The sequence below is a fragment of the Rhinolophus hipposideros genome, assembly GCF_964194185.1.
Source record: "Rhinolophus hipposideros genome assembly, chromosome: 15".
Classification (NCBI taxonomy): Eukaryota; Metazoa; Chordata; class Mammalia; order Chiroptera; family Rhinolophidae; genus Rhinolophus; species Rhinolophus hipposideros.
Window position 1 is genome coordinate 2,091,203 of NC_138061.1, and position 26,784 is coordinate 2,117,986.

A 26,784-nucleotide genomic window follows, 5' to 3' on the forward strand; every position below is an offset into this window, starting at 1 on the left:
GGGCGCGCTTCCTGTCCGCCCACAGAGCCCGGAGCCTTCTTTGTCACTCGCCGCGTCTAAGGACAGGCCAGGGTACGGGGTCTCCCGTGGCCACCGGGAAAGAGGGAGCTCATCTGGCAGGGCCCGCCTCCGACGTGGGTCTCCAGCCCGGCACTCGGCGGCCTCCGCCGGGTCAGAAAACACAGGCGTCCGGCGAGGCCCTGACCAGCCCCCCAGCAGCCTTAGGTTTGCTTAGAAACCGGGCTGAGTTGCGTCCCCCCAACCCTCTCCCCCCCCCCCCCCGCCTTGTTGAGGGAGCCCTGGCCCCCCACCCCCCAGTCGGTGGCTTGCCCCTCCACATGCCTCCCTGCGGCCTGCCTGCCTCTTCCCATGTTCCCCTTTGGGCCACCCCAGGGCGAGCTGCAGCGCCTTGCATTTATTGCATGCATTTGGGCAACTTGGGGTGCCTGCGCACGTTGCCCCCGCCTTTCTACGGTGTTCTGACTATGTCTGTGATTTGGTAGGAGACATTAAGGGAACCAAGCTGCAATGGTGCACTGGTTGTTTTATTTCAAGATTTATTTGGGCGAGCAGCAACTTCCTTGGCTGCGGGTGGGAGCAGGGAGCGGCGGCGCGTGGCTGGGGTGGCGGCGGCGCTTGGTGGCGCTCGGCGGCGCTCGGCGGCGGCGGGGCTCGCGGGGCTCGCGGGGCTCGGGCCGGCTCGCGGCGCCGTCAGGCAGTCAGTCCGCGAGCGCGGCGGCGAGGGGCGCGGCGAGGGGCGGCCGCTCCCATATATGGCGCAGGCGCCGCCCCCCGACGTCACCCTCTGACAGCGCCGCTCCCGGGGGCTTCGAGTTTTGGCTCCCGGGAAAGGGTCCATTCCTCGGGGAGAGAGGGCTGAGTTTTGTGCGCCTCCGTCCGCTGCGCGCGCCGCTCCAGGCCCCGCCGCGCCCCGCCTGCGCCCGGGACTGCGCCGCGGCGCTCACTGCCCCGTTTATTTGTCTTTGGAGCAGGCGGGCCGCGCCAGAAGCGGGCGACCCCGCAGTGTCCTGCAGCCGCGGACGCCGCCCGGCGAGGATGACACCACGTTGAGCGCCTGCAAACAACAACAACAGCGCGTCCTGCGCCTCCCGAGCGCCCCGGCCGCCGGTGTATGTGGCGCCTGCCCGCGACGCGCTGAAGCCGGCGGCCGGCCGCACCGCAGGCGCCGAGCAGGGCGAGCGCGGCCAGGGCAGCCGCCTGCCGCCGAGCCCCGAGCGCCGCCGCTCGCCGAAGCGCTTTCGGCCGGGAGCCGCGGCCGCCGCCAGCAGGGTTCATGTTTGGGATTCAGGAGAATATTCCGCGCGGGGGGACGACCATGAAGGAGGAGCCGCTGGGCAGCGGCATGAACCCGGTGCGCTCGTGGATGCACACGGCGGGGGTGGTGGACGCCAACACGGCGGCCCAGAGGTACGTACCGGCCGCCCCCGCGCGCCCCGGCCCGCGCCCCGGCCCCGCGGCGCCGCTCACCCGGCCGCTGTCTCTTTCCTCCCGCAGCGGCGTGGGGCTGGCGCGGGCGCACTTCGAGAAGCAGCCGCCTTCCAACCTCCGGAAATCCAATTTCTTCCACTTCGTGCTGGCGCTCTACGACAGGCAGGGGCAGCCGGTGGAGATTGAAAGGACCGCTTTTGTGGACTTTGTGGAGAAAGAGAAAGTAAGTGTAAACACGCAGTCACACCCTCCATCTTCCGAGGAGTGGGAGGCAGGCGGTGCCCGAACTCGGTGGCCCGGAGTGCCCCCCTCGGCGGCGGGGACGGCTCGGCGCGGCGCCCCCGCCGCCACGTGCGCCCGCTCGGCCCCGCCGAGGGCCGGGCAACTTCTCTGCGCCCCCGGACTTGTGCAGGGCCAGGAGAGCGCTGGGCTGCCAGCAGGAAAGTGACATCACCGCGCTGCTCCGAGCTAGGAATCCTGCCCTGCGTGAGGCCAAGGGGCCTCGGTCGTGGAAGGGGACCGAGCGCGGTGGCCGCGCCGGACACCGACCACACTAAATGCAATTATTTGTCGTTACTTTCAGGAGCCCAACAACGAGAAAACCAACAATGGCATCCACTATAAACTGCAGCTGCTGTACAGCAATGGTAAGTGGCCGCCGCTGCTGCCGCCTTCCCGCCCCTGCCCGCTCGCTCTCCTTTCCCGAGATGGTTAAAGGACCCAGATTCTGAGATTAAAATGACATGGCTGTAAACACGAAATCTTCTCATGGCATAGAAGAAAACAAAACATAAACGATCGATAAGTCGATGGCACTTCACATGATTAACCGGTGGGGCTTGAAGTAGAAAGTAAAAAGGGGATCGATATGGTCTCCAGCTGAACATCACTTTTAAGTGACTTTTTTCAATTTTGCAAATTAATGTTAATTATTGAGATGAGTGTAGCTTCCTAAACTGAGCCCAGCTTACTTCTTGGGCATGAGTGTTTTAAAAATCCTGGAGAGACATTAGAAAGAGTTCAGACTCTGTTTCCATTTCTTGCTTTCTGTTCTCTAAAAATAAACGACCACATGGGCCCGCCGGGTGTAGCAGCCGGGCCTGCTCTCAGCCACGGCAAAACCCTGAGAGTCCTACGGTTCTTGATTAAGAAAAGAAAAAAAATAAAGCCAGAAGTGGTGGGGGTTTTCTTTCTTGCCTGTTAAAGGGCATGCCGAGTTTTGCTGCATCACGAGGCCCCAGTCCCTGAGTCCCGGACTTCCTGTGCCCGTGTGCCCTTGCTAAAATCCTGATGGGAATGTGTCTTTGTTGTTTTTCAGGAGTCAGGACGGAGCAGGATCTGTATGTTCGCCTCATAGATTCGATGACCAAACAGGTGAGAAAGTTTAAGCATCTGTAGTAGTTTTCAGTGGCTCAGCTGGGGTTGTCCTGGGGTTCAGAGACTAGCGACTGACAAATGGATCTCCTGTTTTTGTTTTTCAGTTAGTTTCCTAGACATGCTAATGAGAATTCCATATTTATTGGAATAAATGAAGCGATTGGTAAAATAGTTTGTTGTCATTAGAACAGAACATATATGCTTTATTAAATGGCTTGTGATTGGATTCGAATTCCCTCTTAATTAATTGTGGAAATTAATATTTGACAGAAAAAATTTCAAGATGTCCCCCTCTGTATTTTTTTAAATATTTCTCTCTCTCTCTCTCTCTCTCTCTCTCTCTCTCTCTCTCTCCTTGCAATCATTTCATTGAGTTTTTTTCTATAACAATGGCAACTAACTCCTTTTCAAAGCCCATTGAGTGGGACTTGATTAGTTCGTTTTTTCCTTCCGAGTGTGATGGTGTAGTAACACGAGACGTTTATTTGGATTTAAAAGTTAAATGCGTTGGGGTGAAAAGTCACCCTGTTCTCTAGTGCATCTTCACCTCTCAGCCCCCCATCTCCATAATTCAAACTCCGAGCTCCAGGGGTCACCCAAACCCGTCCATTGCTCTGGGAGCAGCTCCTGCTCCCTCTCCCACCCTCTGTCATACCTTGTAAATAACATAATTACAAGCCGTTCCTTATTAAATTATTTAACCTGTCTTGGCCAACTTTTCCGATGATAACTGTTGGCTATCAGTAATGTGATTAAGTGCAGAAAAGCACTTCCTTGCTTTTTGACATTGTGCAGCCGCTGGCTGGTTTGGTGCTGGGTGGTATGTTGTTTCGTGGTTTTAAAAGAATTTTCCCCCCATTTTCTTAAAATAGAGGGTTGGGGGAGGGGCGGGTCCAATGTGTAAATTACATCCACTTGGCACTGATCGATTTTAAATGTACTTCCAAGCTGGCTTCACGCTTAGAAATGAAAGTGGCGTCTTCATTTCTGATGCTAAGTTGAAGACTTGTGAGCCAGTACCCGGGCTTCCGTGTGCTTCCTGCAGCCCAGCACACACGCCGCCCGCTCTGCCCGGCAATTAGTGTTCCGATTTTACTTCCCCTTTGGAAAGTTGGTCCTTACCTGGGCAACAAGCGTGTTAGATTTTAATGTCTGCAGCGGTAAAACGGTGTGGTTTTCTCTTAGAGTAAAACAGATCTGACAGGTAAACTCCACTCTTTCTGACAAAGACAGGCGGTGTGCCCTTCGGTAATTATTTCACTGGGATTTAGAGAAGCCTCTGGAAATCGGGCTGCTGGTTGATAGGGCGCTTTTATTTCTTTGTGCATAAGGGCTGGTGTTTTCGGAGAAGCTGTGGTCTAATTAAGAGGTTGATGTAAGCAGCTAAGTTTCCCTGTTGTCGCATAGAGAAGGAGGGAGGATTCGTCTTAAGTACACTTTTATTGTTCATTTAGCCATGGACCTTTGCAGTATAAACAGGGCTGAAAATAAAGGCATTTAATCTCCTCCGGTTGACGGGGATTGGGGGGAAAAAGGGAAAGAAATAGCCCAGTAACTGATCAAAGAGTCAATGGCGCTGAACCGACAGTTTATGGATTTCTGTTTGTGCTACAAAATAAAAAATAAATCAAATATAAATACGAGGCTCCATCCGAGGACAAGCCGCGCTCTCAGGAGGGCTGGTGCTGTGCCGCGCGCCCTGCAGCCCCAGGCGGCCCTTTGGCCCGCGGTGACACTGACACTTTTGTGGATCGGAGCCGGGTCGGGAGGGAGCCCGGGGGAGATGGGCTCGCAGGGACCCTTTCCTCTTCCCAGAGGGCGGCCCGGGCTTTCTCGGGAAAGAGCTTTGTCCGCCTGGAAGTGGAGGAAAGTGTCAGAAGTGCCGGAGGAGGTTGGAAGTAATTTCCAGATAATTTTCGGGGTGGGGGGTGGGGGTGGCGGGAATGGGGAAAGGGGACTCCCCTCCCCCTCCCGCGGAATTTTCTGCCGGGAACTTGCGGCTCCCGGCCCCCGCCTCCTGCTCCTCCCCCAGTGGCTTCCCCCCCCACCACCACCGCTTTTTTCTTTTCTTTTCTTTTTTTCTTTTCTTTTTTTTTTTTTTTTTTTTTTTTTTTGCGAGGCCGGCGGTGGGGCTTGCGCTGGCGGCCTGGCCCCGGCTCGGGTTCCCGGCGGCGGCGCTGGGCTGAGCGCCGTGGAGAGCGCACCTAGGGCTGCGCACCATCTGGCGGGGCCTCTGCTCAAAACCCACCAGAGCGTGCGCGCAGACACTGCCTTTTTACCCGAGAAAAATCATTGTTAGCAGTTTCAAAATAAACACCAGATTGGCCATTAGCACTTCCTTTCCAAATATCATCCGGCGAGGAGCACGTGGGCGCGCGGGGCTGGGCACCCCGGTCCCTGGGCACTCCTGCCCGGAGCCGCGAGGCCTGGGCCCGGCGCGGCCACGTGTGGCTGCTGCGACCCCCGGGCTCGGGCCCCGCCGCGTGCAGAGCCCCGCGCAGCCCAGTGTCCGGGCGGCCGGCGCGGCCCTCGGCTCCAGGCGAGCTGCTCCCTCGGCGGGGGCTCCTCCCCGCTGCTCTAGTCGCAGCGCGTTCTGACCGGCCGCTTGCAATATGCGGACTTGAACTCGGTGTGGACAACGGCCGGAGGACGCGCCCGGCAGCGGTGCTGGCAGCCGGGGGACCGGAGCCTGCGCCCCGCGGCTCCCTGCGCCCTGGCCGCCCCGGGCGCGCGCGGCTGCGTTTCCGGAGCTGAAGGGCCCCGCGCAGGCTCGGAGGCCGCCTAGGCCTGGCGCCGCTGCAGGTGACCTCGCGGGGAGCCAGGCCTGGGTGGGCCGCGCCGCCGCCCCCACCCCCGTGCACCTGCCGCCCGCCCGCGAGGCCCGCAGCGCCCGGGGCCTGGGCAGCGAAGCCCAGGGCGCCGCGTGACCCCCGCTTCTGCTTGTCCCCGCTCAGGCCATCGTCTACGAGGGCCAGGACAAGAACCCGGAGATGTGCCGCGTGCTGCTGACCCACGAGATCATGTGCAGGTGAGCGGCGGGCGGGCGGCGGGCGGGCGGGGCGCCGGCGGCGTCTCCAGAGGCCGGGCGTCCGGGCGCCGCCAGCTTCGCGACGGGCATCGATTGAAATGTAATCGGCCGGCCGCGCGGGCCGCCCCGGAGCCCGGCTCATTTCCCTCCGTGACGACCATCACCGCGACCCGCCGCTCAGCAGAGCCGATTAATATGTTGGCCGTGTCGCTGCGAGGTCGTCAGAAATGAAAACGGGTTCTGGGTGGTGCCTGTGTCCTCGCGCGGAGGAGTCAGAGATCACTTGGAGTCACTTTACTACTTCCTTCTTCAGCGCTCGCATCCTGAGCTATACAATCGGCTGTTTTTGATAAAAGGAAAACGCTTTTGTACTTATTATGGAGCTGGTGCATGTGAGAATAGGGCTGCGATTCTGTCAGTTAACCTCTTCCCCAGAGCAGCCAGGCATCGTTCATATTGTTGTTCGAGTGTGCGCCTTACTGGAGAGCTCTGTCAGAAGAGCAATTTCCCACCTGTTTTTTCTAACTACCACAAGAGTTTCACCCCTACATGGCAAATAAAAATGCATCATTGACTTTGTATGTGCGGCATGTGAAATATCGTTGGGAGAAATACTAAGGACCTGCTTTGCAGGCTTGCAGGCTACAGTAGCAGGCCGCAGACTCTGAGGGGCATACTCTGCCTGGCTACGGATGCCGGTTGCCTAAATGCCATTTCTGAGCAGACATATTGTTACAGCACTAATATACAAAAGCTGACTTTTTCTCATATCAGGTAATAAATATAAATTACAACCAATAAAGTGGAATTTCTTTATTATCCACTTCTGCATGTACTGCAATTAACATAGAAAGCGCACAGATGTGATTTAAGCTCTAAGTGGAAGACTGTAGACTTTCTTTAATCACTTTAGCTGTCAGCTTTAAAAGGCTTTATATACTTTGCCTACCATATGGTGTTAATTTAGCTAATTTAGACATGTAACCATTATACAAGTATGCTTTTTTAAAATGCAAGAAGCATAACATTTTTGTTTCATTTCTGCTTTAATTAAAGTTTCAATAGCGGAGTTAAGGTAGGCTTAAAGAAGGAACAATAGAAGTTTCTGATAGATGGATGCATGCTTTTGTGCTTATAATTAATAAATGCCCCAAAGAAATATTGGTTGAAGGTGGCATCTTGCATCTTTTCCAGAAATAACAGCTTGACAATTAGAGGTAAACAAAAGCTGAAGCTGTGAAAAGTTATTCCCAAGCCTCCTGCCTCCCTTCTCCTCAGTTCCCTGCAAAGGCAAACACTAGCAGCATGTTTTCCATATTTCACCATCACAATTTAGGGGGTAGCTCTGTTACCCTCCTACTAGGAACAGATAGGTTCAACTTTGCTCCTTCCGGTAGAAAGTTCCATGAGAAGTTTGGCCCTGAAGCCCGGGGAACTCACTGGGTTTTAATTCGCCAAACTACCTTGCTAGGATAACTTACTGTCTTGACTCCAGCCGCTTCACTGTCAGACTTAGAAAGAAAATTACAAGTTGGGCATGAACGGATGAAATGCATATTAAAACCACTGTTGCCGATTACTCCCCAGCCGGTGCTGTGACAAGAAAAGTTGTGGCAATCGGAACGAAACGCCCTCAGACCCTGTGATCATTGACAGGTAAGGATGACTTCTTTATTTTTTCAAAGCCAAACTGCAGTAACGACCAAACGCTTTGCCTTGCTTGGTTTCCAGTGGCTCCGTATTTTTGAGTCTGGGGTTGAGCTCATCTTGTGCGCTGCACCATTTGTTGTCGTGTGTGTGATCACGCACAGGTGGGTTGACTTGGAAACCTGGTGGCTCGCTCTGTGGGGATTCAGTAATTGCTTGCGAGTTGTCAAGGGAAGCAGTTTCATCTGCCACTGCTCTCACTGTGAGGAGCACTTTATGCCTAGAGAGTTTCTGGCTTTAAACCCAGAGATATGTCATAAAATGCTTTTTGCTAATTTGTTAACAAGTATTTCATTTTTGCATTATTTTTATCTCGGATGATAGCTGAAGTTGAGACCTGGGTGGTATTACTGTTGTAATTGTTGCCCAGTGTTAGAATGAATTTAATCTGCTCTCAATTAGTTGCAAAATGTCTCCTAATTTTTTTCCAATTGTGGCTGTCGTTTTATGTCAAGTAGCAAATATGTAACTAACAAACCAAAGTTGTTATAATTGAAACTAATTACACATGCTGGTTCCATTTTCCAACATTAATTTTCATAACTAGATGAGCGGTACGCATTCTTTACATTTGCTGCCCTTCATCTCGTTATTTGTCATATTCCTTGGGCCACATTGCACCCTTTTCAGCTACTAATCATTTGTCCTAATAGTGTTAATGTGCATTTGGCATGGCGTTAGTTGAAACAACGAAAACACCGCCACCCCCCTCTCAGAACACTCACCCAGGTCGCTGGGTTTGGGTGACCTGGAGGAGAGGAGGATTTCTTTCTTCACAACAATGGGTAGCAACAGGGAAAGGCCCAGGGTGTGATTGACTGCGGATTGTGAAATTGGTACCCAAATCAAATAAATGTTAGACGTGTACATATGACACCAGTTTTGTGAAGCAGAGGTTTAGACTGTTTTGAAGAGGGGTTGAATTTCAGCAGCTTTCATTACAAAGTTATCTTTTGATCATGAACTTTGCTGTCCAGTGTCTGAAAAATTAAACCCGGAAAACTCCACGAGTTAAGCCTAAAGAAATATGCGCCACCAGTCGAGAGCAGTGCTAATGTTTAACTAGCTGGAATAGCTGTTTGCTTAGTGGAGAATGCTCGGTATCTGACAGAAGGGACAGCTCTCTTATTAGTAATCAAATAGGGTTGACCAGTTGTGGCCGTCACTCAGGCAATTGAGAACAAGTTCAACACTTTATAGAACTCGAACTACAAAAAAATCAATATAATTATATTTGTCTTTAGTGTTGTGGCTGCGGAAATCATCCAGCCTCGGATTGTTGTCTTGTAACTGAATTTATTTTATTTTCTTGATTGGCTCAGAGTGTTTGAGTAGCTATTGGAATCTCGTCTGAGTGTCAGATGCTTGAAAAGGCAGCCGTGTTTGCTCGTTGTACAGTGTTGTGAAGTGTTTCATCTTTTGAGTTGTCTTCAGTTTCTGGTAGTTATACATTTAAAAAGATGACTTGTTTTTAAATATTGAGGTTTTCAGCCTGGCACAAGAATGCTGTGTTTTCTCCCTTTTAAATCACTTTGGGTTTGTGTGGCGTTCGATCCTTTATTGACTGTTGATACGGAATAACCTTTAATACTAGTTTTTATCACATGAGAGGTAGCTCCCCTAGATAGGCAGAAACGCCTCTTTGATTCTGGTCTGGGTGAATGCTCTCTTATATTTGGTTAACTACAATATGTGCTAAGATTACTGATACCTCTCTGACCTAAGAGAAGTGTGTGATCATTTGATATTCTAGGGGCATGAGAGGAGGGGAAAAATGTGAAAACATTTGGTTAATGGGTTTACCAAGTTTATTTGAATAAGGAGTATTGCAGCTCCTTACGCCTGGCATAAATGCTTTGGAGGTCTTAATTATTGATGAAAAATCTGCTCGGCTTCTAAATTCAAAGATATGACAATTTTATAGGAATTTTAATCACCTTCCATGTTAGGGATATTAAGGTAAGGATAGTTTTATGTAATGACAAATGAAATGTACATTTTCACCATTCTTAAGAGAGCTGTCACTGATAATGACATAATACTATTCGCATTTTGTTGCTTGATGTAAATTCTCGTGTAATGATTGCAGTATTGGCGTAATCTTCAGTTTGAGGCATATTTCTAGGGGGGGAAATGAAGAATTTAGTATTCACTGAGGCAAGTTGAGTTAATCGGAGAAAGAAAAATGCCTATAGGAGGGGGGTATCTTCAGAAGGATGCTGTCTTTCGCAGCTGAGAGGTGTTTCAGTTTCATAATGATACCCACTTTTGTGGGGGGTGTTGCCTCCTAGAATTAGCTGCTTCTGTTGAGCTCCTGCCCGTGTTTCCCCCTGAGTGCTGCAGAGTAAAACCCCCTTCAGATGGGGGGGTCAGCCCACAGGTCTCCATCAGCACTGTCATCACTTGGTTAGTTGGCTTAAAAAAGAATTATATACAGCGTGCTTCTCCGGCTCCTCGTGGCCTTTGGGTACATTTAGCAGGTTCTGACCAGATAAGGCATATTTGTCCCGAGGACATAAACCAATAATTCCAAGCTGAATTGAGATCAATGGGCCCACACTTGTACTAGCCCACGCCGAGGCTCTTCCGGCACGCCGAGACTGCTTTTCTGTGTTATGAGAACAGAGAAGTATGTCCCCGCTCTGGCAGGCAAGTCACAGTCTATAGACTCTGACGCCTTAAATCAATTAATTACACAATTTAGTTCAGTTATCTTTCAGAAGCATTAAATACTCACGAACAGCATGAAGACCTTTCCAAGTCAAAGAGAGGGGGAAAGTGAGGCTATCTCCTTACGAAACCCTTTTTCTGTGAAGTTTTCACTTACCTTACATGTTTTCTTCCTTGTAAAACGATGCTAGGGAAACCATTTTTTATAGCTCCACAAATATAATTATACTGCAGTGTATTTAAAATAGTATAACACCTTATGGGGTAAGGGAGAAGCATAATGTTTTAAAGTAAGAAGCGTGGTCAGTAAGGAGATACTCCAGGAGAAAGCATGGCGGGTAGACTGTAGGGACCTGCAGAGAGCGCGATGGAAGGGGGGGAAGGGCACGTGCGTGTGTGAACACCCATGCACGTGTAACCACATGTATGTGCATGTATGTGTACATGTGTGTGCACACACGTGATGTTTCACGGTACTGCTGGAAAGGATGGGGGTATCGTTTTCCTCGTGGAATAATGTTTTCTGGGAAAACACAAAAGCAGATGGTCTTCATTAGGAACTTCCATTGTCCACATAGCCCAACTATGAACAGATAAATCTCTCCTGTTTCACCCGTACATTCCAAGGGCTGTAAATGATTACAGGATGTTGGTGTAGCTGCTAAACCAAAACCACACGTTGGCCGTCGTCCTCCTCCCGTGCCATCCCATCCCGGGGGGGGGGGGGCGCGTTAGGCCCTCTGGGTGCCCAGGAAGGCGCCCGCTCTTACCTCCCCTTGCCTGCCTGGCCTGAGTGGACTGGAGGTGCAGGGTCCAACTGTTGAAACTGGGAAGGCCGACTGTGGAGGCTGCAGGGGTTGGGCGCTGCAGGGGCTGGGCGCTGCAGCCATCCAGACGGGTCGGGTCGCACACTGTGCTCCATGCTGCGCCGGGAGCGTGCTCGGCGGGGCGGGTCCAGATGGCACCATCTCAGGCGTCTTACTCGCTGGCATCTCTGTGGCGGGCATTGCCCCCTCCCCAGTAAATTTGGCATTGGTCTGTAGAGTTTGGGAGACTTATCATTCCAAGTCTGTCCTACTTTCCTGTCTGGAAGCCAGACATCTGTTTATCCCATTTTCTTTCATACAGAGTTTGGAATAGCTTTAGTTTGGGGGGGGGGGAGGAAAGTTTTGTCATATTTAACAGCTGTTACAAAATTTCAAGCCTGTGGGCTCTGAAAATACTTTTCAGCTGACCTCAGATTTTTATACATAATTGACACTGGATTGTAGAAAGATATTATTTACTTAACCTTTCATTGTCTGCGATTTCACATTGTCCTTAGTCAGATGCCCTAAGTACCAACAGTTTTAACTCTGCCCCCAGCCCCCCGCCCCAGCCCTCCGAAGCCTCACTCTGATTCATTTATGAGTTTTAAGTTTACACCTTTAAAGTGATTGCAGAATGCTGGTGGTAGCTGAAGACCGAGTAGAGATTCTCTCTCTCTCTCTCTCTCTCTCTCTCTCTTTCTTTTCCTTTTTTTTTTTTAGTCAACAGTGTTTCCTTTCACTTCCTGTCACAAAGGTCAAAGAGAGCCGACCTTTGCTGGCACTGCTCCTCACTGAATTATTCATGGCATTGACTTTTTGTCAGCGCACACAGTTGTGCTCTGGGACATTTTATTCATTTACCTCATTTAAAGCGCCTTTCTGCACCTGTTCAAGTATTAATATCATGTAATTTGGGCCTAATGCCGATTTTGCTGAACACTCATTATATTTTTTATTAGCTATATTTCCAAACGATTATGTATGATTATTACCAAGCCTTATAAACAGCACTGGGTTATTCCCCAGTCCCTTACATCTTCTTGTCAGGTTGTTTTCAGAAGCGGGGAGGATAAACATTTGACCAGTCCCAATGTTTTTATTCCTACTCCATCTCCAAGCACAGAACTTAAAGCTCCCTCCCTCATGGCTTTGCACGAGCCTGATTAAATCCAACTCCGAGGGAGCTGTACAAATGCCAGCGTTTATAAGGTCAGCGCTTTTGTTAAAAATGCTATGTAAATGAGGATCTGCAAAAAGGGACATTAAATAAAATTAAATTCATTGTCTTCTTTAATGTCATTTACATTTTGGCTAAGCCCGGGCCTGTCAAGGAGGATTTTAAAAATAATTTTAATTACACACCATTTAGTGATCCAAGGTTTTCTATTCAGCAGCATTTGGATAACCCGCAAAACGGGGACTGTTTATTAACTTCTTAAACGACAGCTTGTCATTTCATCTGCATAACGCAATGAAAACAGTATAGTTTGGTGTTAATTTTTCCTTCTCAGTTTCCTTAAAGATGTGAATGTAATTATCAGTGAGCAGGCCTCTGCATCCCCGACGCTCCTCTTGGTGTTGGCCGTATGTTTGAGACGCCTCTTTGGTTCAGGGTCTGTTTTAATACATTGGGACTTCAGTGAAGGGGAAACACTGGCTAGATATTTGGCAGTATGAAAAGCACAGTTTGGATGAATGGACCTGGCTACAAAGAATCTGATTTTGCCTGGCACCAGCCCCACTGGCTTCGATGCACTCAGGTGTGAATGGCTGTTTTATTCCCTGGCACGCCAGTGGAGAGAGGCAAAAAGTTCACCACGCTCATTCATCCTCTGACAATTTTTTTCCCCATAAACTTCTGAAAATAAACAGAGAAAGGAAGAGCTGCGTGATTGAGTCACAATGACAGGCTTTCATTTGAATAGGGGACACCAGGAACAGCTCCCACTTTGTAGGTTTTCTTCTCCTGGAAGCCCCCGCTCTGGAGTCTGCATCACACGTGCTGAGTCTGTGTGCTGACGGCCACTGTGTGCCACAGTGCATGCGGCTGTGGCCACGGAGGTTGCGGGCCAGGAGAGGAGGGGAGCTGACCACCAGGCCAGAGCCTGCCTCTCTGGTTTAGGCCGAGGAGGCCTGCCGAGATTTATGGCTGCCTGGCCTAGGGAAGGACTCCAGGGCCAGGCCAGTGCAAGGCTGGGTTTTCAAACAAGCCACACATCCGTAATGACTTCCGCAATGCTCTGAAACACGCTGATTCCCGTCCGCGTGTGCAAGGGAGAAGTCTTCTGGAGCTGCTGTGCACGGAGCCCCGAGCAGCACTCTGCTGGGTATGAAAATGCAGGGGGGCGGAGGGGAAGGCTGAAAGTGGGGCTGTCAAAAGCTATAGTCCAGGAGGTATGTTGACGCAAGCCATCCCGCGCCTCTGCCGCGGCCTTATCAGGTGAAAAGCAAAGATATTACCAGTGCCTGTAATTGTGTTAGGATGGCTTGGATGAATTGGATTACCTTATGGAAAGCCGTCCAAACTCGGGGTTCTGGTACGCATGCTTACAGGAAGCAAATAATTACTCTCTGTGCACCAGAAGATAATTGGGGCTGGCCAGAGGCCTTCTCATGCCGCCGAAGAAGCGGCAGAAGCTGGCCTCAGCAGAGCATTTAGGAGACAAACCAGGAGGACGGGATCCTTGCTGCACGCTTAGGGGGCTCACGGTGACGCTGTAATTTTCGGTTACTTTTCAAAGATGCTGAATAATTTATCAGAATTCAAACTAACAGTGGCAAGGGGAGACACGTCGGAGGAGATAAAAATTCCGAGCTCTAATGATGGAAATTGTCGCTGCAGACAGGAAGTGATTGACAAGTAGGGGTACAGGAAGTGAAAACTCACAGAGCTTAACCTGTACTTTGGCAAAGCTTCTAGAGCTTACACTCGGAGAAAATGAAAACCATTCACTCCATCAGCTCGCCAGAACACTAGCTTCTCTTGTTTGTTTGTCTTCATAGCAAATCTCCCAAAAATGTTTGTGGTCAAAACTCTATATAATGAAACATTATGCTGGTATTATTAATGCTTTAAAATAAAAATATGGCTGTAATTTAGAAAAATAAGCGGAGGAATTTTATGTGTCAAGGGCTTTTCGGTGGTATTTTATAAGCTTCTTAGACTTTGGGGTAACTAGCGTTCATTAAATGGTAGAGGCTCGAGAAAACTGTTTTTAAGACTATTCAGAAAACAGTCAGGCATATCTGTCAACATAATAAATGCTATAAATTGGCAAACAATTAGATGAAGAGCGCGCGGGGGGCGGGGGGGGGGGGTAATGGGGAAGCTCGCATTTTGGTTGTTTTTGAATCACTCATTTCCCTTTCCCTTTACAAACAAAACATGAAAAATATCCCTCTGTCATTCCTTTGCTGGAAGTTGCTGGGCTAGAAAACGCTGCAGCTGCATGCGGCCGGCTGCAGTGCCAGCAGTGGACGGGCTGCACCATCTGAAAACAGCAGAGGGGGTAGCGCCCTGCCTTCCCAGTAATTCACGAGGAAATGAGTTTAACATGTGCGGAAAGGAAGGGGCTCCGGGTTGTGCCGTTGTGGGACGCAGAGCCCAGGCCCCGCTGGCGGAAGGAGTCGGCTCCAGCGTGTCTCTGCTGGGTGTGCAGTGAGCCTCACATCTGGGGGGGCTGCCTTTGCCCAGACAGGCAGCTCCAGCCGCTCCCCTGCCTCCGCCCCGCTCCACCTCCTCCCTCCCTCCGCCCCCTCCCTTCTTCTCCCCCCCATTGCCTATCTTTTCCCCTTTCCTTCTCTCTCTCAGCAGAAAGCAGTTGGGGGCAGGGTGCCATGTTAGAACAGCAAGACAAAACTTGGCCGTGTTTAAGGCCCTAAAAACATGTGCCCTCGTGATGACGAATTTCCAAAGGGGGAAGACCAACCTGGACCACTGAGGCCTGCCGTAGGTCCCAGTAAAGGCTTCAACAATGGTTTCATACAGAACCACACAACCTCCCCCTTGCAAGTTTTCATTGAGATGGAAAGCTTGCGCCGAAATGGCCAGTCTGGATGTTATGGAGTGCCTGGAAAACGGGTCTGGAGCCCCCGCCTGGTCTGGGGCTGTCTGAGGGCAGCATGTGCAGCACAAGCGTGGGATTTGATTATGGGCACGGCGGGCAGCGTGCCCTCCTGAGGTGTGCACGGAAGGGCAGGACAGCAGGTCACCCCAACTGCGGGCAGCGGATGGGGCCTGCACAGAAGGCCCAACGGGGGAAGTCGCCCTTTTTACTTTAAAGAACGCCCAGCAAAGCCAACTTGACATTGGGGAGGGGCCAGGGACGCTGCTCTCCAGTCCTGTTGAAGGAGGGCCCTCCTGAGGATCCCCTAAGTTTTCTAAAACCTTTCGCATCAGGGAGTTTGGTCAGCAGGCATCCATCTATGTCCCTTCTGAGTTGGCATCCCATGGCCAGGAAGAAAGACCGGGAGATAGAAACGGGTACTTGGGAGCTGGTGGTCATGGAGCAGGGACACTCAGGTCACACCAGTGCCAGTGACAAGCTACCCCAACTTGACATTTTGTCCCTCTATCTTTGATGTAGATTCCAAGGTGTCCTGATAACGCTTTTTAGAAACATTAATAGACTTTATTTTTTAGAGCTGTTTTTTCGGTTTACAGAAACGTGAGCAGAAAGTAGAGTCCCCATGTCACCCCCCCTTCCCTGTTAGTAACATCTTGCATTAGTGAGATACATTGTTACAATCAATGACACAGCAGGGATATGTTGTGATTAACTTAAGTCCACAGTTTGCATTAGGGTTCACTCTGGCTATTGTACATACTATGAGTTGGGACAAATGCATGATGACAGGTATCCACCATTTAATATCATACAGAATAGTCTCCGTGCCCTAAACATCCTCGGTGCTCACCCCATTTGTCCCCCCGCCCCCACAACCCCTGGCAACCACTGCTCTTTCATTGTCTCCCTAGTTTTGCCTTTCCCAGAATGTCATGAAGTTGGAATCATACAGCGTGTATCCTTTTTAGACTGGTTTCTTTCACTTAGAAATGTACATTTTAGGTTTTTCCATGTGTCTTTCTGGCTTTACAGCCGCTGATAATACTTTCTGAATGTCAATTTCTTCTTAAAGGTTTCAGAGCAATATTTTTCCTTTCATTTAATGTCTTGGTATTTTTGTAATAAACTCCTTTACTCCTGAGCTTATCATGACCCATAGTGTTTTGATACTTGGCTGTTGTCTGTGGGTTTCTGGTGGCTTTTAGGAGTTTACATGTCCCACCCCTCCCCCTTTTTTTCCATGAAACAGTTAGCTCCTTTGCAAGAAATTGAAAATATTTGAACTATTTACCAAGAATTTATTTAAGCGGTATGACTCGATTTTGCTTATTATCAGGGTTTTTTCCCCTAAATACTTTTTTAGAATACTTAAATAGCATCGGCCATAAAGGGAACATGATTAAATTATCGGGAAGGCAGATACTCTGCACTGTGGCATAAAAACGGAATGAATTCAGCATTCAGTGTAGTTGTTGGCTTTTTTTTTTGGTTTAATAAATTAAACTACAAATTTTCCTAATTGCCAAACAAAATGTTAGGCCAGCTTTAGCCATTGCGGACAGTAAAACACAACATAAAACCTGCTGAGAGTTATATGTGGTATTTAATATGAGACAGAGTAATGCACGGGTTTTTATGGTTAAGTATGAATTCACACCCACAGCATTTGTTTCGCATTAGGAAAGGTTTGTAAATCAGACCCGTGTGCAGGGATGGGGTGGTCCTCAGCGGCCTCTCTCGTGTCTCTCCTGCCTGATATTTGGTTATTGGAAATGCTGCCAAAGGGAGCTCCCCCGTCCATTTCCATTTTCTCAATGAAGCGATTCGTCCTCTGACATCAGGAAGATTGGGTCAGGAAATAAGTGGGGGATTGGATTAGACGTGAAGCTCATCCCAACCGTCGGAGGTCATCGGCCTGATCCGGCCACCAGGCAGTAGCCATCAGTTACCGAGACGCTGGCTGCCGATCGCTCCTTGGCCAGCGGGGGCCCCAGGGAAAGGTGGGAAGGATCTGGGAAAGTGCTTTCAGGGGGAAAAATGGCAATAACTATCATTTATTAAATTTGACAAGCAGGTTCTAAATATAACAGCCCTTTCCCCAAAGATCATTACTTTGAACAAATAAATGAGTTATGCAAGTTAATAAACGGCTAGGTTCTCCATCCAGAGGTATGCCTCTCTGCAGCTCAGAAATGGATCCGCTCTGTCCCACTGCCCCAACAAATGAGTGACTGTCTCCTCCTTCTTTTGGCCACCAAAGCTTTTGTGTTGGGCTCACTGCTCCCACAGAGTATAGAATACCAACGGCCGTCTAAGAAAAAGCTTTACAATGAAAACAAACTTGCCTTGATTCAGAATGATATGGCATGTAGCTATGCCTCATGGTTTTAAAAAGGCTTTCTTTCGCACATGATCAGGAATACAGCCAAGGTACATAAGTACCTTTTAAGGTTAAGAAAGAAATGACTGGGCTGTTCCACGTGTTGGGATCAGAAGCATATTTGCTGGGCCGAGGGTATTTGTCATGGCAAGTGACTGCTGCTTATGCTTCCTGAGACCCCATCATAATTATTCCCAGCAATTAGAGCATCCAGAACCCCATTCCAGCCCCAAACACATTTGTTCCCATTTATTAGACTGTGAGCAGTAACTAATTTACATTGTTTCAGAGTTGTGTGTTATGGTAATTTATTGCGTGTGCTGGGGTCACACAGAGGTGACCAGTCGGCAGGGCAGGAGGGTCTAGAAACGTGGGGGCAGCAGAGCGGGGGGGTCGTGGGGTTTGAAACCAGCCACGGGCTTTTTAATCACGTTTTGATTTATTCTCTGTTACGTTACTTGCTTTGCTCTCACTCCCTTTCTGTTTTTGAACAAATCAGAGCCTGGAACAGGATTTTTTTTTTTTTTTTTTTGGAAGGAAATGGAAGCGCTATCTTCTAACGAGTGGAAACTTTTACTAATGCCCTGAATAAAATATTTGTCAGCGGCCTCCACTAAACGTAAAAGCACTCCGCAGAGGAAACAATGCCTTAACTGTTCGCTTCTCATCATAGAGGGTTTCGTTATCAAGTTGAGGAAAAAGGCTTGTTTAGGCGAAAATAATGATCATAAATAGAGCTGTATAGTGGGGCTTGGAGGAAGTGGTGACAGGGCCTGCTATCGAGACCCGCAATTCCAAGGAAATATGAGCGTCCTGATCCAGGGAAGCAGTAATTATCTTTTTGTGAAGAATGTACAATGGTGTCGGATGATGAATTGATCGCAGATTGGAAGCGTGGTTTCACTGTCATGTACAGAGATAAGAGGGAGCCCCGGGACTGCTCATTGCTTCTGCTAGTTCACAGCCAGCCAGTTTATTAGCACAAATCCCAAATGTTTAGTAAACTCATTAGGTTCCATCTAATGCTAATTTATCATCATAGATGGAACCCTAGCAGTGGAGGCCAGAGGACTGTACCGAATTCACATGATTTACAGAGCTTTCTGATCAATCACCTGCTTTGCACTGGCCATTTTTCTTCAAATGCTTTAAATGGGCCCGAATGACCCATAGGATTAGGCCATGGCAATCGGTTAGGGTTCTCGGAGTTATCTTTCCCGTGATGGTTATCTGAAAGGTTAAGAAATCCTATACAGTCTGACGTGGGGAGAGCTTTGCTTTTGGATTGCCTCGCCACCCCCCTTCCCTCCCTTACTTGCCTCCCCCCTCCCCATTTTCCCCTTTCCCTTTACAATCCAGTCACAGAGTCGAAGTCAAAGAATTTCCTTGCAAAATCAGTTTACCAAGAAATGCATCATGGTACATAAATGTCAAGTACAGTTTATTCTAAACTTCAGACAGTGTTTTTCTTTTAAAAAATCAAGCTTTAAATGCCCAGTTCTCCTGACATTTTCGTACATATTCTATAGTGTTTTCGAAGAGGATAATAACCTTTGCTTGATCCTAGGCAACAGCTGCAAAGATAATGAAATTCTTATGATATTTCACCAGGTAAAATGTGAATTGCAGAAGAAAAGCTATTGAATTTTTATGGATCTTAATCGCATAAAATGAGATTCATGGGGCATACGTATAACTATACTCGGCGGACCGGCAGCTGCAGTTGCGGGAGGACTCGCTGTGCAGCGCGAGGGGCGCTCAGCTTCCGCTAGGAAAATGGTCCCCAAACGCAGCCTTCGGCTTGGCCTAGGAGTGATAATGAAATATGACAGAAATTTCCTTGTGTGGATCAGTGGCAAGAGAGGTCCTGCATGGCCTGTATTAATTCACCTGACTTATGTTCCAGGTCTTGATTTACCTTATGATTAAAAACTTCTGCAGGTTTGCTCCCCAATTGAAATCAGATCTCATCTGCAGCCCAGGGGTATTGATCCCTATTTAACATCAAGGCTCAGAATTGATTGGCATTGATTAACAATAAAAATGCTCTCCTCACGTCCAGCCGCCAAGCTGGGGTTCTGAGGGAAGCGCCCCGTGGTATTCTCCTCACTGACCGACCTGAAAGAGAAATGGCCCCACCCGCAAATAAACACTACATTTTAATGTTACTGTAACTCGATGCGGGACCGGCAGTGCAAATTGATTTTGTTCTTGTTGGAGAAGATAAATATCTTTAATAAAATTCTCATTTTATTTAGGATTTTACAGGAATAACTTGATTACTAGAATAGGGATATTTTTCTTTTCTCACGGTGTAAAAAAAATGGATTAAAACATAAAGGCCATAATAACCTACCACTGAGGATGAAATGTTCATGCAGAAATCCTGCACTGGGTGGGGAAGTCCGGGGGAATTTCTTACCCGTGGAGACACGTGCTGCACTGTCCGTGCCTCTGGTTGGACTGAGCGTTTTACAGTCTCGGCGGGGTCTGCTGGCCCATGACTGTCATTTGCTGATGGCCAGCTTCCTTCCAGAACGTTTCACGAACATATGGTTCCAAAGAGCTCAGCACGGCAAAGTGGCTCGATAGGACCAAGCCCAAAAGCCTTAAAGGAGACTGGAGGTTTGTTTCTGTTTTGTTTTCACCAGTGTTGACGCGGCCCGTCATAAGAATGTCTAACAGGCCTCTCCACTAATAGCAGAGAGAGAAGAGGATGTGTTAAGGAGAATGAGTAAGAAAAGTCCTGCACACTAAAACTTTTGATCTGCCTGCCGGGGACCCGTCTTGTTCCGAAGCTCGCCTGCTAGCTGGTGAGCCATTGGCACTCATCCTTAGCATCCAAACGCGCTGGAGGCCAGGTCCAGCTGAAAGAAATTATCCAATCTCTAACATCCAGAAGTTTACAGTTATATAATGATGGAGAAAACCACAGGTCCCAAGGGATGTCAAATTTTAGAGATACTTTTAAAATGAAATTATCCAGCCAAGCCTATAAGACAACCTTCTTGTACTTAAGACAAAAACGACAATCTGGAATTAATTTTTTTTTTTTTTTTTTTGGTGATAGGGCAAATCCAATTTGCTTCTTTAACTGTTGATTAAGGAATCGGTCCTCCAAGGCTGTCCCCTATAAGTATTTGCTGTTTATTTGTCTGTGGAGAGCCGCTGGAATCCCCTCTGACTGGGAACGCCGGGTCAGGCATGGCTGTAATGAGCTGCCTGGCAGCGTGCAGACACCCTGACGGGCCTTGTTTGTGTGGAAGAAATAGTTGGCGTTTTGAGCAGCCAGGGGAAGGTTACCCAGTCACTTCCCATCATGCTGGCAGAGCAGTTGAGAACGGAGGACAGAAATCTGTCTTCTCTGCAGCCTTTCTTTCAGGGTCTGGAGGAAAACGTCCATTAGAAAGCAGTAAATAAGTAAATACCCTGAATTAGGATGTATCTTACTCTAAGGTCCACTGGATTAATGTCAGCTCCTGGCCTGGTGTCAAAGGGACACCTGGGTGAACTGGCTTCAGAATGAACGCCTGTCACCCTCTCTGCACACACAATGTCTTCCCCTCCCACTCCAATGTGAATCTGTGCGGGAGGAGTGTCTCCTTTGCTCTTTTAAAATCCGTTGTAAATATTTAATACAATCTGCCATCGATTTCATTTAAAAGGAAGATCTTACCGATAATATAGTCAAATGCAGTCACCAGATTTGCAAATAGGCAAGTGTTATCTAGAAGAAATAAATGTTATCGTTACACGCTTCAAAAAGCAGAGATCCTGTCTCTGGAATGCTCCCTGTTTAGATGAGGTTGCCCCCCCCATTCCCTCGGGCCTGATTTATCTGCCTCTCAGGTTGATTGTACCTGGTGATTGCAGAGCTCCTGGGTGTCCTGTCGCTGTCCTGCAGCATGTAGCCCGTCCTTTCAGGCCTGCGCTCTGAGCTCAGGAAAAGTGGACAGTACAGCTTAGATTTGTCTTGTTTTCTTTGGAATTCCCTGCCTTCGAGCCGTTTTCCCCAGCGTCAGTGTTAAATACCTTTTCTGTGTTTGTGACTTGGGGGGTTGGCTAGTTTCGTCAGTGCGTCTTATATTGCTATCCTGGGACTGAGGTCCACAGGTCTAAGGAACAGTCTTGAACAACGCCCCCGACCCAGGTTTTCCTAATCTGGGAAATGTTCTGAAATCACTCAGCAGCCTCAAAGATACGGATCCCCCCAATACAACCACAGTTGTATCTTCCTAAATGTTGTAAATGAGAAGCAGTCAATGCGTAGGGACCTATAGTCAGCAGGTGGAGGCCAGGAGGCACCCCCCCTGTGCCCCGTGCTTTGAGTGGGGAGTCCAGGCTCCCTTTCTCTCATGGCTGGAGGGACGTGACCTCCCTCCCTGCAGAGCCACCAGGTCCCTGTGCGTTGGCACCATGAGCCCCTTCTGCTCCTCCCTGCATCTGGATTGCCCCCCCCCCCGCCTCCCCCACACTGGGGTATGGATGACCCAGCCAGCGTTTGGTCTCTGCCCGTGGGAGTTCTGACTTCTGTGGATCCCCGAATTGGTGCCTTCACCAAGCTCCTGTCTCTTTCCAGGAACCCTTCCAAGGGGCAGCCTGGCCTTGTCACCCTCGAGGATTGCTGTGCCCACTTTGCCCCTCCCTCTGACCCCCCCCCCCCAGTAGGGTGCTGCTTACCTCTCTCACCTCTTTTCTTGTTCCTCCTCAACCTGCTCGCAGCCACCACCCTCGGAGTCGCCCGACCCTTTGTGTGTGGAAGGCCTTCCCCATGTCACTTGGGCCTCGAGGCTGTGGACGAGCCACCTTTCCTGTGGCACTTGGCCTCCATGCCCAGGTCTTGGTGCCACTGGCCTCGGGAAGGGCAGCCAGACCCCCTCTGTGGGCACTGGGTCCTGGGCAGCCCATGTGTGACGCCTGAGGTAGAACAGAAGTGTGTGTTGTCCTCAGCCGTGTCCTGGGCTTTGAGGCCTCCTGCTCCCGAGTGAGGGCCTGGAGCCCCAAGCCCACTCGTCCCGCCATCACTGGCTGACCTGTAAGCTGATACTCCTGCTAAGTCTTGCTAAGCCGGTGCAGGGTTCTTTCATCCCTCCTTGATGCCTGCCAGCAGGCTAGGCTGCTGGTTACCCGTCCTATCGAGGTAGGGTTTTCACTTTGCTGATGTAAAATACACACGTGCTTCCCAGAGAGCCCCGGGAGCAGACAGCTCATTCTGTACCCTGTGACGGGACCTGCTCCTCGCTGGGGCAGCCCCGACCAAGGGCCCCCCTGCCCGAGTATGCCATCCGGGCCGGCTTGCTGTGGCCTGTTTCAGGGTTGCCCAGGCCGGGGGGACAAGAGTAGACTGTCCACTACTCACTGAGACACCCCTCACTGGGGAGGGGGCCTGGAGGACTTCCAGGTGCCAGCAGGAGGGACGAGGCCGTTTCTGCCTCCCCCACACCCCGCCCCTTCTTAGGGGGTGTGAGGAGGACTGTGGGGTAGCCGTAGGCAGTCCCATTGTGACAAATCACGACACCCACAACTAAGATAATAAGAGCGTCTCACAGTCACTGAGTGCTTCCTGAGTGACGGGCTCTATGAGACATACCTCTGACAGCCTGATCCTACTAGAAAGCTGTAATTTCCTCAGATTTGGGGACGTTAAGAAGGTGTCTGTGGTCACTCAGCAGGGATTTGAATGCAGGCTGCTGCGGCCCTTCCTTCATTCTCCCCTGCGTGCCAGCTCCGTGCTGGGTGCTGAGGACCCCACTTGCACAGCCCTGCGGCCTGGGGGCCTCTGAATTTGGGCTTCTGGGTGATCTGGGGAGCCCCTCTCTCGGCCCCTTGAAACACCTTTTGTGATGACATTTCACAGGGTGGGGTCCAAGGGAGCTGAGGGGCTGAGGGCTCTCAGGTGTGCCCAGTGTCTGTGGCGGGGGGAGCAGGCGCAGCGTAGCCTGGGTCCCGCTGGGTCTGATGGACAAGAGCACTCGGGCAGTGGTGTGCCTGCCGCCTGCGGGGTGGGGCGGTGGTGCTGGAGTTCCTTGTTCAGATGTGACAGTGACTGGCCCCCCCCGGGGGGGCGGGGCTGCCATGGAGGATCCTCTCTAGGGGGTGCTGGCCAGAGGGCCCCGGAGGACCCTCTCATGCAGGACCAGAGGCACCCACAGGGTCTGGTATAATTGCTCGTAAGTTATCAGAATTCTGGGCTTAGAAATACTACTTAGAAGTGCAGTCACAAAGTTGGTACCACTTTCTTGGCCTATAAAAAATTTAGACACGGTCTGGTATCAGCTTGCGTGACAGAAGTTTGCCATTGAAACTCTAGGATTTCTCGTTCCACGTGGGAATTCTAATTCCATTTATCAATGGGAAGTGCTGAGAGGGTTTCAATCTGATTAAGCTCTATGACTGGAGAAACCCAGAGGTGCAAAGCTGTAGAAAATGCGGCTGAGGTGGCTGGCTCTGCTCAGGGTTTCCCGTGAACCTTTTCTTCGCCACGTTTGGCAAAACTGACAGACAAAAACAAAACACAACTGCAACCATGTCTTTACACGAAGCCTGCAGAGTAAGAACCTTAATGCAGGAAGGTTTGCGTCCATCACCGCGCCCCCCACCCCCGCCGTGGAGATGGTGGGAGCCTTGCACACCCTCACTGGTTGTTTTTGTTTTTGATGAAGTCTCAAGTTGTTTGTGTGGATTTAAATCATAACGCTGTTTTCCGATTTTGAGCAGTCCTCACTTGGGAAGTGACAGGAAGGCCCCTGGACTGAGAGAGCGGGGAGAGTGGCAGGCAGGGACGGTGACAGAGGACGATGCAGGCTGCCACCCACAGTGTCTTCACCTGCGGAGTCGCGGAGTCTGCTCGGAGACCATTTTGTTTCCTCTGCTCTTGCAGCGAATAGCAGGTCCTCGAAAACTTTCTGTGCCATTACCCTGCTTAGGTGCCACCTCTGGTTGGTGACATGATCTGTGTCAGAAACATCAGGAACTTGAGGTTCCAAAGTTATTTTGTGCCGTGGAGTGACTTTGGCATTTCCTAGGAAGAAGAGAGACACAAAGAGGCCTTGTTTGTTTGAGGCAGGTCAGAGGTTCAAGGAGGCTTTGAAAGGCTCAGTTGGGATAATTGAGTTATCAGATGACAACTGGTCGCTTCCGTGAGCCCACGTCTTCGTCCTCTGTCAGTCTGATGGGATCCAGGCTGGCCGGTGGGGTTGTCCTGGTTCGGCCCCCAAACTTCTCCCCCCTCCCCAGCTGGCTTTTAGCCATGAAGGCCCCAGGTAGCGTCTTGCCTTGTCCCCCAACTCAGGGGTCTTCACATGCTGGAGCACAAGCCAGACCCCAGGATGTGAGGGAGGGTCCTGGCCTCCAGCTGTGGTCAGTCCTTCCTGTCTGGTGACAGCTGGCGAGACAGCCACTCGCATGCCACATGAACATGTTTGCACCTGCTGGTGCCTCCAAAAATATTTAATAGTTTCTCTCTTTCCGCCACCAACTTTCGAAAAACCACTGGAGTCATTCTAGAATGAAACACGTGCTGTGTCCTGAGGGGTTCACTGGGAAAGCCTCATGTGGGGACCAGGGCTTCCCCGCGAAGCAGCCTGGACAGAAAGCTCTCCAGAGAGTAGGAGAAAGTTCCTGCTGGGGTTTTCTGAAGGATGTTTGTGGTTTGGTCCCTACAGTTTGTATGATTATGGGGCACAGTTGTGTTTGTGATGCCAAGGAACATACCAGAAAGTAGCTACTTTTAAGTATTTTGACTTAAAAAGTAATTTATACACATTGGTCCCTGTGCCCACTTTGGAGAAAATAACATTCTTCAGTACAAGGGTGACTTTTCATAATGCTTCCTCACCTTTTCGGGGATGAATGTTAGATGCTAGAATGGAGGGTTCCCCTAGAAATGGCTTGGGGACCGTCATGTATGGCGTGGACTGGTGAAGGGACTTGGGGAGGACGCTGGGCTCCTCAGAGCAGTGGTGGGACAGCCCAGGATGGCTGGCCCTGAGATGGGCAGTGGCGGGCAGGGAGAAGCCGGTGCCAGACCCCAGCTGTGACCCAACTCTTGTGCAGGGACAGATGCATCCCAGGGCCACCCAGTAGGCAAGGGGTGGGTGGTCCTTGTCCTAAGGCCCCCACTTGTGGTGTGGGCACTTGCGGAGACCCTCTGGTCCCTATGCACCTGCTTGAATAAGCATGTGGACAGACAGACCGACCCCACAGACCCACAGTAGGTGGCAGGAGACACCAGGTGACAGGCTTGCACAGGGCCATTATGCCTTGAGAGCTGGAAAATGGAACACAAACCTCACTCCTTTTTCGTAATATCACCCATTGACCGCTTATGCTGTGGGTCCCCCAAGCCTCTCTGTTGTTGGGGATCCGCTTGTCAGAGTTCCCAGGGGAGTCTCCTGGGACCGTTAGTTGCCCAGCCCTCCTTCCTTGAGCTGGACATTGCGGTGGGAACCGTCCCGCCCTTTGTGCAAACTGGGGGCCCCTCTGCAGCTTTAGAACCCAAGGCCCCGTCCTGTGATGCGTGCGAGTCTCCTGCCCCATATGCAGGCTCTGGCCACGCGTGGACCTCAAGTGCAGGCTGAGGGTTCCCGACGGCGGTGGGTCACATGTGTGTTGGTGCACACCTCCTCCCAGAGGGCTCTTTCCATCCGGGGGGTTCCATTCACTGCCTCTCACCCCTCCTGTCTGGGTCCACGTCCCATTTGCGCCCTGTGGACGATGTGCTCCGGATGACTGGGTGTGTCAGTTATTCGTATAAATCGAGCCATGTGGAGTCTAATTCTTAAAGACAACCAGGGCAAAACCTTCCCTGAACTTAGGAATTCTCTCAGGAAGCTGCTGCCAGCCCCCATTTGTGTCTGCAAGTCTCCCCCAGGGGGAACCTTGTTACAGCAGCTCTTCTTAGCGTGTGCTCCCCGCCCTTCCCACCTCCTGGCCAGGTCCTGGGTCCCCAGGCAGCCCCTTCTCTTACTACTCTGCCCTCTCAGTGGTTGACTTTGTCACCAGAGACAGAGGCCACCGCCAGGCCTCCGTGCCCCTCATGGGGCATCTGAGCGCTGTGGGGTGGGCGGGGAGGGTGGGCCAAGCCCAGGTGACATCTGGCCCCACACATAGGGAGTGGGACCCATCCAGGCTGTTGTGTGGCTTCAGTGAAGAGAAAGGGCTTTGTAAACTGTCACAGGCAGGTGGGGGAGGTAACAGTTAATGCGCCGTGTTTTAATTCTGGACCAGAACCCTATACTTTCATAACTCTAGTAATTGCTGTTAGTGATTCTGTGCTGCACGTTCCCCGTAACAGCA

General features: G+C 50.4%; 1 protein-coding gene across 6 annotated transcripts in view; it reads left to right on the forward strand.

Moving 5' to 3' along the window:
* Positions 1-866: 866 nt before the first annotated feature.
* EBF3 (EBF transcription factor 3) overlaps positions 867-26,784 on the forward strand; it is a 118,415-nt gene continuing 92,497 nt past the window's right edge. For all 6 annotated transcript variants that reach the window (XM_081075401.1, XM_081075403.1, XM_081075402.1 and 3 more), the window contains exons 1-6: positions 867-1,428; positions 1,516-1,672; positions 2,033-2,096; positions 2,768-2,823; positions 5,781-5,854; positions 7,442-7,510. In XM_081075401.1, coding sequence (XP_080931527.1) covers positions 1,295-1,428; positions 1,516-1,672; positions 2,033-2,096; positions 2,768-2,823; positions 5,781-5,854; positions 7,442-7,510 — 554 coding nt within the window. In that variant the 5' untranslated portion in view covers positions 867-1,294. The remainder of the gene's footprint in view (positions 1,429-1,515; positions 1,673-2,032; positions 2,097-2,767; positions 2,824-5,780; positions 5,855-7,441; positions 7,511-26,784) is intronic.